The sequence below is a fragment of the Cyprinodon variegatus genome, unplaced genomic scaffold (genome assembly GCF_000732505.1).
Source record: "Cyprinodon variegatus isolate N-32 unplaced genomic scaffold, C_variegatus-1.0 Scaffold171, whole genome shotgun sequence".
Classification (NCBI taxonomy): Eukaryota; Metazoa; Chordata; class Actinopteri; order Cyprinodontiformes; family Cyprinodontidae; genus Cyprinodon; species Cyprinodon variegatus.
Genome location: NW_015150624.1, coordinates 2054 through 14326, shown reverse-complemented (window position 1 = coordinate 14326; position 12273 = coordinate 2054). Strand labels below are relative to the sequence as shown.

The 12273-nt window shown below is 37.2% G+C and overlaps 1 protein-coding gene across 1 annotated transcript in view; it reads right to left on the bottom strand.

Annotated features, from left to right (window-relative positions):
* The window catches only part of LOC107087027 (ERC protein 2-like), a 206592-nt gene extending 195137 nt beyond the window's left edge, over positions 1-11455 (bottom strand). The window contains exons 1-4 of the mRNA XM_015378362.1: positions 11353-11455; positions 8482-9588; positions 1775-1798; positions 908-1645 (exon numbers count right to left, since the gene is read on the bottom strand). Of these exons, the coding sequence (XP_015233848.1) occupies positions 908-1645; positions 1775-1798; positions 8482-9348 (1629 nt within the window). The 5' untranslated portion in view covers positions 9349-9588; positions 11353-11455. The remainder of the gene's footprint in view (positions 1-907; positions 1646-1774; positions 1799-8481; positions 9589-11352) is intronic.
* Positions 11456-12273: the final 818 nt, after the last annotated feature.

Genomic DNA, 12273 nt, shown 5'->3' with positions numbered 1-12273 from the left:
CGGTATCGATATCGGTTATCGGCTACATGAGTTTTAAAATATCGGCATATCGGATATCAGCCAAAATCCCAATATCGTGCATCCCTAATATACAAATATATATATATATATATATATATATATATATATATATATATATATATATACACACATACACACACACACACACAAATAATCATTATAAAGCAATTCATATGCATAAAACCAGCGGAACACTTGGCGATAGCCATACTGCTCCACTTCTGAAAGCAACATCTGTTAGGCTCTTTTTTGGCATCAAGACAATTATTCTTATTGCTCCATACCCAGACAGGACACTGTAAAGAAATTTTGAAAAAAATGTGCATTACAGCTAATGATGCATCATTCCCCCAAAATGGCATATTCATAAAGTGGCAGGTTGTTAATACACCATGTTTTTATAACTAATTAAAAATAAAACATTTGAAAAACTGAATTTTGGTAATTTCTTTGATGATCGTAGCAAACCTGGTTTGAAACATGTAAGATTAGATTAGATTAGATGAGCTTTATTGATCTCACAGCGGAGAAATTCCCTGGTCACATATTGGGTTAGTACTTAAATATGGTGCAAACAAGGAGGAAAAGGTGGATTAGGAATAAAAATGAATACAAATAAAATAAAAATAAATAACAAAAATAAATAAATGAACGTGGCAGCAAAGCAAAAAGAAGAAATTTGTAAGGGGAAAATTGTATTTCTCAGTACAATAACTGTACATCTTGTATAAAACCACATGGTTTGAACATCCTTAAAAACTTCCAAATCCATGAATTCATTAATCTATCCTAAAAGAATAACAAGCCAATAATTAAGCTTAAACCTCCAAAGGAAATCTGATGATTTTAATGACTACCATTCAAACTATAAGAAAGACTTACACACCTCTCTCAAATGCATGCTCTCCAAGTGGGCATCAGCCTCCTTCGCTGCCATGGCAATTATGCCTGTCCGATGTGCCCGTTCTCCATGTCCTTGACCCTGAAGCATCTCCAGCAGCCTCTGAATACTCTCATCTCGTGCCCCCAGTGTCTGCTTCTGGGAGTTGATCCTCATCTCCATCTCCTCCATAGTCTTCCTCAGCAGAGACAGCTCGCTGGCTTGACGCTCATGTTCTGACTGCAGTCGGAAGAAGTTTTCCTCTGTTGAATCCTGAGGAGGAGGTGAGGAAAAGCCATCACACCCGGGCACCTGACAGGGGCTACAGGGACGACAGGGGCTAGAGCTGGGCACTACTCCTGGGCCTTGACTGGGGCTGTAGAGAGACTGGTTTGGACTATACCTCTGGCCAGGCTGAAGGGTGTTGGCTGGGCTAAGTCTCTGTGTGGCTGTCAATGTGTTACACCCATAGCCAGGACTGTGAATGATGATGTCAGCCTCTTGTTGCCTTGGATTGTAGGTGTTAGACGGGCTGGCTTTGGGACTGTTCTTTGCTCTGGGACTGTGCAGGTTTACAGGACTTTGTCTGGGACTGTGTCCAGGGCTGATCGCCCCTCTGAGCTCCTGGTCCATATGGTGTTCTCGGTAGGAGTTGCCCTGCTGCTGTTGTTGCCGCAGACGACTGTTTGTTTCTCTGTGAGCTCTCAGCTCCTCCTGTAGCTCCTGCACTGTCAAGGGAAGCTGCTACAAACAAAAAGTCAGGTTATTTCGGTAGTTATACAAACCAGCTACAGCCAAAATAGAGCATGACGCATAAATACACTTATGTACAAAAAAAGCAAGAGTCACATAAAAAAAGAAGATGAGACAGACCTTGTTTCTTCTCATATCTCCCAGCTGTAGTAGAATGTGATAAAACAAACACAGATAAATGGGGTCTAAGTCATCTTGACTTTTTCAAAGTTGCTGGGTGGTAGTTACAAAACAACACCACAAGAGGGCGGGATGTATCTTAGAAACACATGCAGAAGGTGACAGATAATGTAGGAAAGGTTTGTTTGTTGATAAAGAAACATTAAAGGGTGGAAAATCAGTTTAAAGTTGAATTAAGTCTATATAATATGAAAAAGATGTCTTTTTGCATGAAAATTAATGGACATAAAGCATTGTTTGAAAGAAACTGAAGTCAATTGATAAATCAAAGAAATTGGAGCTGCACCCAAAAAATGGGTACTCTTACGAAATAAGAAATGGCTAATTTCAAAATATTATTGACAATAATGATCTTCTTTTAATTAGAAAATAAAACACTAGTTAAATGTATAACACTATACAAACCTGGATATCTATGCCATACTTTTGTTTTCCATTCCAAAGAGAGAGTGAAAATGGGACATGTCTAGTTAACTTCCAGTGATTATAAACAGCAAGTCAAGTTATAGAAGATTTCTAAAGATTTCTAAATGTCATGAAGCTGAAAATGAAAGTTTAATAATATCAAACTTAAAAGTTGAAGAGAAAGATATCAAAGGTCATCCACACACGTTTTAAAAACTCCCTTATGAGAAGATTTATAACTTTCTGTGGCAGCTGTGTGTCATTCAGTTCTCATTTAGTGAATTTCTGCTCTTTCTACTGCTACTTCTAGTTATACACAAATAACTAGAAAAATAGAAAACAGAGTTACTTTGGGCATCCAATGTTATAATTTAAGAAGAAGGTTAAGACTTTTTTTTATAGAATGCCATTTTAGATAGCACCCTTCTGTACCCTCCTTAATAATAATATATAATATTTTTATGTCTCTAAGGTCTTTTATATAAAGAAACTTGTCTTTTTTTTTCTTGAAAGGTGCTGCATAAAAATATGTATGTTTCTGTTGGTTTTATTGGATCTTTTTTTGTTTGTTTTGGTTTAAGTGAATCTTAAAAAAACCACCTAACACCTGGGAATATTATGTAATGCTTTCACAAAGATTGCCAGAAGCAATAATTATTGTTATTGCAGAAACAACCATGTGGTAACTCAGAAGATTCCCTTGCAATTGGGCAGTATCAATTGTCTAGCCCATGTTTTAATCCAGAAAATAATTTCAGTTTATCTGCTGTGTCTTGCCAGTTCCCTCTTGGAAAAGAGATTCCAATCGCACCGAGGCTTTATCTGCTTAAATAAAGGTCGAGTAAATAGATTTGCTTAACATGCATAGATTATTCTGCACAACCTTGGAAGTGCAATTGATCAAGTGAATTTTGAAAAAAAAAAAAAAAAAGGATGGACATTTGAAGATGAAAATGAATGTGAATTGTTAAATAACTGTATTATTTAAAAAAGAGAAGTCACATATTCAAATATTCAAACAAAGGAAAAATATTGCTTTAGAATACATAAATAATTCATCCCTAAATATTGTACCATGGTTAAACATGATGGAGGGAGTGCCGTGGAATCTATCGATTCTAAAGATCCCAAAGTAGAAAGGTCTGGATATTTTTTTACCTTAAGCTTAAATGCCTTTAGATAATGCAGAAGAACAACAATCCAACACAAGCTGTATTTTGTATAAATTTACTTTGCAGTAGATTTAAATCCAATTGAGATGCAGTGGCATGACCTCAAAGAAGCCATGAAATCCCTCCATTATGACCAAATTCAAATAATTGTGCAAAGCAGATTGGACCAAATATCTCCACAGAAGCTTAGGAGAATCAGTACCAGTAGTTTTTGCTGTCAAAGTAGCAGAAAGTTATTTGGTTTTGGAAAGTAATTCTTTTGGCCATTTTGCCCCTCAAAAGCCTGGGGCTAAATCTTAATACATGAAACTGATAAGGAATGTTTAGCTTAATGGGTGTGCATCAGCAGTCACATGATACTGCTGTCCAAAAAATAGCTGGCAGGAAAAAAAAAGGTCATAGGTTTCTTCTTCTTCTTGTTCTTCTAGGCTATACTATCAGTTCAGCAGGGAGCATGCAATGTCCCTAAGAGGCTCTATAGAGCTGTAAGGAATCCCACAATGCTTTGTGTAACAGGATGTATAAGTGCGGCCAAACAAATAAAGTATCACTACACCCTGTGTGTAACACATGCGAATGCAGACATCTGTGTATGTTTTTGTTTGTGTAATGGAAACCTTAACCATGTGCTACATTTGTGTTACTGGTGTTTTTCCCAGTTCTAGCATGATCTATGTTCATATCCATAGGTTAATCCCCAATTTACACTTAGTTTATCACTGTTTCATCCTGCTTCAGTGTAAACTTCTCCCCTTTCTCCTCCTAATTTACATTATGTTCATTTGGAGAGAACCTCTCGCTGCAAGGCAACTGTACTACAAAGGGTGCCACTGTGCTGCCCACTGTTGGTATCTGATAAGAGATTTAGTTTTTAGTGTTATAATAAAATACAAATAATTGTGTTAATTGGTTTATAGTAGTAACTGTAAATGAATCACGCAGTTATAAAGCAAAAATTCTAGTCAAATGCATATTAATAAAAAAAATTAAAAAATGTAAAATTATTATCTAATAATTTTTCTGCTTGTAGAGTCCAGTTAACCTTAAAGAGACATTTTGTTTTTACTGAAAATATCTTTACAAAATATTAGACCCTTTATGACCAAAACAATGTTTACTGAGCAGACTGACACCTACGTAGTTCAATGCTAATGCATCTATAAGACTGTAGCCTATTTTCCCTGAATGTACTTTGGGTCGGAAGTTCCTGCTCTGTTTCTGCAGATGTGACATCAAGCGAGTCCAAGTTAAACGGGTCTAAGTGAAGCATAATGTTCCACATGATTTTGTGGATACTAAGAAGCGACCGGCATCCAGCTAATCAGATACCAATGACAACTCTATTTAAGATTTTTTAAAAAAAGGTCCAAAAAACTTTTCAAGTATGAGTGTGCACTGAGAGAACAAGGCTACTCTATCCATTTTTAAAGCCTGGACCATGAAATAATACATTAAAAAATCTTTTCATTGAATTTTTGCACAAACGAAAGAAGAAAAAAAAACATAATTTTTTGTAAAACTTAAATTAGATCACCTATTTTCATCAATGTATTTATAAATTCGGCATTTCTGTTTAATCTCTAAAGATAATCTGTTCACTACATATGTCTGATTGTGTAAGTCAGGGTTTTCAAAAAAATATCCCACTTATGATACAAATGTCTCAAAAACTCATTGACCAAATATGATACATTTGGCTTTAAAGGGTTAAATTAATGTTTTAGAGTAATGAAAACAGCAGGCTGACAAATTCCCCAGTATCCCTTTGACTTGGGTAAAACTAACCCTGGGGCTTTAAACTCCAGTGCTTTCAGAGGAAAAGGACTTTTTTTTTTGCTTGATACATGAAATCCTCATTAATATCCTCATTTTATTGACAACTTCTTTTAGTGATCTGAACTATTAACGAGTGGCAAAAATAACACAAATTGTATGGAATCTGCATATGTTTCAGATCATGTAAATTTTCAGACCCATCTGATGTTTATTTTTTAAACGGCCATCACAACAGACATCTGTAATTAGTTTCATTTGAGCAATTAACTATTTATTTTTAACTGATTAGAATAAAACTCTAATATACTGCCCCTGATAGTAATTATTTGTGGGGAGCCTTTACTTGCTTTTCATGCTAACTCTCTAATTTCTCTGCTCCTGTCCAGAAGGTGGGGAGTGCCAAGGACAGAGTGGAGATGTGGAAGAGCGAGGGAGTTTATGGATAATCAATGCAACATCTCGCGCTGAATATTAAATTAGAGTGGGAGGACAGTCCTCCTCAAAAGCACACACAACTTAGACTGTACCACAAGTACAAAAATACTTATGTGAACACATACACATGCACACATCAAACCAACATGCACACCAAACAAACAAAAATGGTCAGATGGATGAAGGTCAAAGAAAAGCAGATAAAGAAAAAAGGTGACATTCCTTAGATTGAACTGTAATAATCTGATCTGACTCACCAGAGACTAACAAAAAGATAGGAAATTTAAAACAAATGAGCCCGGTGAGAAATGGAAAAGAAAAATTGGAAAGAAAACGATAAACTAAATTGGAGGTAAGGGAGACGATAGAGGTGACCTTTCTTTTTAGAGTTGGAAACGCTGGTAGAATGTCAGTTTAGACCTGAGGAAACAGGTTCACATGGCTGCTCTTTAATGAGCAGTCTAATCAATATTGGGAAGAAAATTGAGCAGCTGTTGGCGGGTGTGTATGAAAGACAGACAATAGCAGAGATAGAAAGCAAGAGGTGGTTAAATGTTAAATATAATGAGCACAGTTTGCTTTTAACATTTCTTTCAATGCTGCCACTGCAAACTACATAAATTAAAGTAAAACAGCAAACTATAAATCAGTTGGAAAATCAAACTGACTGAATGGATTTATATTGTATGAGATACTGTAGTTGTAAATGACCTTTTTCACATGGTCTAAACAGATTGAGCTAATTTAAATGCAAGGGTGCAATCAAGGACATGTCAACTCAACATATTTCTGGAGAAGCCTAAAACTGTTAAGCAGCACTTTTTATAAACATCTATTTGAAAGCAACACCCTGCTGCATGCATTGGTTTCTAACCAATCCTCTTCTCCTTTTAGAAATCGCTGAATTTGTGTGTTGCGAATCTGTGTACAATCACTAAATCCACGCACCTTTATGACTACCGGTAAGTGAAATTTAAAACTTATAAATGCAAACACAGAGTCTCCTTGGATAAAACAGCATTTTTTTTTATTTTTTTTTTGCAAATATAGGGCAACAAAAACCCAGCCTGTGTACTTTGTGAGCCCTAAATAAACTTTTTTTTGTCTGAATAACATTAGCATATAGAATATCCTTTGAAAATAGCCACAGGCAAACACTGACACACCAAGATGTAAAATGTCTGATAAAGAGATAAATGGAAGGGCAAAAATATAAAAAACAGAGAGAGAGGATAAACAAAGAAGAGACACTAGACAGCGGCCAAGCACTGGGTGTGGCAGACAGATGGATGACACCTCAGACTCCGGGGGAGAGACAGCACAGGACAGCCTGGTCACCCTCGCCTCAGCAAAAGCTGTGAGCCCAATAAGAACATCTTGATTGGATGCCATTAGGAGCAAGTTCCCATGGAAACACATGAAGGCAGGATGGCAAACGTTACATCTGAACAACACCAAAGCTTTTTCAGTGTAACCTTGAAGATGAGAACGAATAGAATGTTGACAGAGGAAGGATTTTTCTGAGATGAACACAAAACGTTTGACTCATGAATTAATTCACTAAAGAAACCTTTTCACATTCTGTCAGATTACAATCACAATCGTACATGTTTAATGTTACATGTTTAGAATATTTTGGGTCAGACCAACACTAAGGGGCCCACAGTGGTGTGTTGGATGATGAAGTGATTTTTTTTTAACACATAACTTTTATAATATATAGAACTGTATTTAGCTATACCAAACAATATCTAAAAAATAAGCTAACACTTCTGTCAAAATGTATGCATTTTATGCAAAGTTACTTCCATCGGCTTTATTAGATTCATTGGGATAATTATTCAATTCCTCTATTTTCTTTAAGACTCCAAACTAATTTGCCTGTAAAAGGACTTGGAGGACAAAATTTGATTTTATGAGGAATAATTTGTACACAAAAGCAGAACTCCAGAAAATATTGGCAAAGAAAATCCCAATTGGTATTTCTCTAATAATTCAGATTAGTTTTTGACCATTTCACACGTGTTCATGTTTTGTTTTTTTGCTGTGTAAATACATTTATGTTTTGATCCTTCCCCCTCCATTCCTTATCCTTCTAATAATGTTGAGGGTCTTGTTGTAAGGTTAAACCGTGCTGCAGCTTTAGGTATTGAGAAACATCAAATATCTTTAAAGGCAACCCTCAATTGAGCTCCATTCATTTTCCATCAATTGCTTCCAAAAAAAAAATCATCCCAAACAGCATTATGTCCTCAACATGTGTGTTTCTAAATAAAATGTTGGGTTTTTGTCTGATCAGAGCAGGGCCACTCCTTAATCTTTCTATGTCTACAGTATTGGCTTTATTCCTGCCTTTCTTCCATAAAGGGTACCTATGTAAGCTACTCAGCTAACGCCTGTCTTGTTTGACAGATTCTCTGTCCTAAGTATTGGATTTCTATTACTTCTCCAGAATTATATTTTAGCACGTTGTCTTATTAATGTCCACTTATCTCCTTTTCCAGTCTGTTATTTTATATGGATTGCAATATCTTGGTAGGTCTATAGTTCTGCCATAATCATTTTATTTTTATATGATACATTGAAAGGTGCTCAATGAAATGTTCAAAGATTAATTCCCAAATTGTGTTATGTTTCTATGGTCTCCATGATGCTGTTTGTTTCATTATATTCTGTAACAAGCCACTGATTGTGTGTAATATTTAACTTAGGAAGGCAAAATGATGTATTACATGTTGATTTAAAACCAACAATCCCAATAAAACACATTGAAGTTTAAAGTTGTAATGTGACAAAATGTGTAAAAGTTAAAGATGGATCAGTACTTCTTCAAGGTACTGTGGTTGTTTACTTTCTCACCTGTATATCTTCTTGGTTCACCCTGCATGGCTCCCTCAGAGCTGGTGTCCTTACTCCCTCTTCACGCCTACTCCCCTTGTCTCTCTTAACATCCGGGCTCCAGAAATTAACACTATTCGTGCCATAGCCTGTCTTTCCATCCCTTCCTCCGTCCAATTCTCTCCGGAGACTTTCATTTTCCCTCTGCAGATCCCTCAGCATAGCCTGGAGATCGTAAGTGGAAGCATCTCCTCGATCAGCTGAATCCACTGTTTGGGTGCATCTTCCTGACTGCCGGCGCAAACTGGAAGTTCCTGTGCAAACTACAGTTTGGTCTCCACATGAGTCTGATATGTGATGCATACCAGAGGCTGTGATGTTTGGGGTGCTTCCACTACCTATTGTGCGACTGCTGTAAGATGAGCGTTTGGTACTCCGGCCTAACGTCATGGTGCCTTTTGGGTACCCACCGGAAGGTTCCAAGGACTCCCGCTCACTGGGATACATGGTTCCAGAAGTGGCATATGCAGCACTTAGGGACTGGATGTTCTCCATGGACAGGGTTTTACCCCCCGGAGCTGTTGCTGAACCACGAGCTGAGCCTTTTTCTGCTGCTGATGTACTGATTTTGATTCTCGAACCCGGCTTTGAAGCTGCACCTTGTGCCCCGGTCAGTTTAGCTGCCGGTGGAGGCCCACCGCTTGACACAGAGCCAGGCTCAAGTCCTGAGCGGTACCCAGGACCTGATGTGACAGCCTGTTTGCCTTTTCCTTGTTTTGCAGACCTCTGAAAGCGTGATTGAGATGTGCTGCCATCGTTGTGCCCACTACTCTTTGCAGCAGCAGTCAGCTTGCTGTGTGAGGGCTTGGCTCTTATGTTTAAAGGCATAATTTTATTGTAAAATATAAAATCTGGAAGGAAATAGTTGATGGAATAAGAACAAGCAACAGGAATAATAAAGAGCACTTAATGGCCAAAACTTTTCACTAGTCCATATCCGACTGTGTAGAGACTGAGCTGGATTTAGTCTTCTTCGAAGAAAGAAGTGGAGACTGTTGGCAGTGGGGCTCCTAGAAACATTGGCAGGATGTCTTGTATTTTCAGCTATACTGTAGGACATCGTGAATTCTAGGCAGCAAAACGCAAGACAGACATACAGACAATACAGACATACAGAGAAATGCGAAGAAAATAGGAGATTAAAAATGATAAAACTAACATATCAATATCAATTTTCAGCTTATGCTTCAATAATTCATTTAAAAAGAGGATTAAAGTTGTCCATTCTACTTGACAACCTCAAGCGTAGTACCTCATTAGACTCTCTATTCCCAATATATACAAGCTGGGGGAACAGAATATCAAAATCAGAGGCAGAATACAGAAAACAATAAACTACTCTTAAATGCTACCTTATTGCATATGTATCCCCGGCTCAATGTCCAATAGCAAAAAACAGAATGGATGTGTATGTGTTTGACTATTTTAGCAACACAGAAAGCAATAAGTGAGATTATTGAAGAGGACCTGGACTTTTGTGTCAGCAGAAGTCTGACCAAAAGAGATAATATTGTGCACAATGCTATGGCCTCCGGAGACTGCAAAGAGAATTGAAGGACCACTTTCCATTAGCTCCCATCCCTCTGGGCCAATTGCAAATTCAAAGTCAAACTTTAAATGGAGTTATATTCTGGCATTAGCTAAATGCAGGAGACATAAAATAGGATTTAGGCCAAGTGTGTTCCTATTTGATTAAATCCGCATACAATAAAAATATCTTATCACTGTCTGTGTCGGTATAATATTTGGTGGTAACATAGAGGCTTGTTGGGTTTGATGCTTTAAAAAGCCAGATAATTCTAACAACAGAAAAAAAAATAGCCTAGGGGCATTTAAAGAAAGCTAACCCAGTTTGTTGGGAGAGCAGACATTGAGAACTGACTATAAAGCAGAGGCAAATCCAATTCATAATCCCTCCTCTGATCTAAGAGGATTGGGTGCTGGGAATCCCTGAACAGGATGCAACTGAGAGACTGGTTTGCTCTGCCTGTCAATCATAACCTGCCAGTCAATCCCTTATTTATTATGGCCTGGGACAATAGACAGAGTGTCCTGCATACAATGGAACCAGCAACCTTAAGGTGGGCCTTTAGACAGCAAGAGTGCAGATTTCATTGTCAGACAATGCAGAAATAAAATTTAAATATGAATTATAAAAAAAAAGAGAGAAGCACCTATAGTTTAGAGCTCATTCCTGTAGCTCTATTACTTTACCAAACATACTAAAATGGAGATTTTAGACGTGTATCGTTCATATGGTGATTAGATAGGTTTATGCAGCTGTGAGGCTATATATATAGATATATATATATATATATATATATATAACATCTCCAAACGGGAAAAATACGACCACAAAAGTGGTGAATTTTAAATCTTATTAAATCAGTTCACAAGTGCCTGCAGCTGAGTTAGGAGACAACCAGCTGTTGCTGCGGAGAGTCAGCGCGCTCACTGCAAAAACAGAGTTTAAAGGAATGACAATTTCCTTTGAATATTATTATCACCAATGAGTTTTAATGAGCAGTTTAACGCAGTTTAAAGCTGCATAAATGAACAAGAAGCGCATATAAGTGGAGCAGTGACCCTGCCTTTGACAAACACCGACACAGACGCCACAATCATTCTACTACGACCCCGGCATAAAGGATTAGATTGTTGCACAGATATGTGGCCGCACGAGTCCGAGCTTCTATCTTACATAAGAAATAATCTGTCAAGCAAACTGACCGCATTCAATTCAATTTTTCTATTAAAGCATCGTATTAACGGTCCCACCTTTAAAAACAAAAAGAAGTCCAGGAGCGCACTGAACGCACGGCTCCATCTTACCGGACAGGCAGCTCTCCATCACCGAGCAGTCCTGTTGGCCGTATCCCGTCCGACCTCAGCCTCCATGATCTCATCGGCTCAGCTGTGACCTGTCCTACGAGCGGGACCGCGTGGTTGTGCAAACCCAGCTGGCGCGTGCGCGAGCGATGGATGTGGTGGGGCAGCACGAGCTGGCAATGATTGGACGATTTAACTTCACACTCATTAATGCATTAATATGACGGAAAATATATGTATAATATTTATGAAACAATAAATCTGTTTCAGAATAGCATTTAAATATGGCAGGTCACAACATCTGTTTGATTCCAGCAGTATGATCTAACAGAATATAAATTACACTATAAAATACAATTAGTTAGCATTACTTTAAAAATGCATGCAAAAAATAGGCACAGGGAACTTTTAAGTAACTTTTAATAATTGCTTTTTATTCGTTCTAATACATGAGTAAAGCAATGAAGATAATCAAGTGGTATTTACTTAATAACCTACATTAGATGTAATATTTACTAAATTATGACTACTAAGAATTATTTCTACTGTGCTGCTGAGTCAACAAATGCATAATTTTATGGATCAAAGTTGAGCCAACTTGAGATTTGTAAGTTATTTTTACTTGACAGTAATCTGAATTAATTGCTAGAAAAATAACAAACAAATTTCTCATAATTAAAGTATGGCTTGCCTCAGGTATCTACAAATAAATCAAAACCAGTGTCCTATTTTATAAAATGTCTGAACTACTCTCACAGTCTTGGTTCTGTTATGTTTTCTTTTGAGTATTCAGTTTTGCTTTGCTCTATGTTTTCTAGTTTTAGTGGTTTTATTATTATTTTGTTGTGTTTTCTGGTTATTTTTTAGTTCCTGTCACAGTTCTGGTTCTGTTATGTTTTATTTTGAGTATTCAGTTTGACTTTG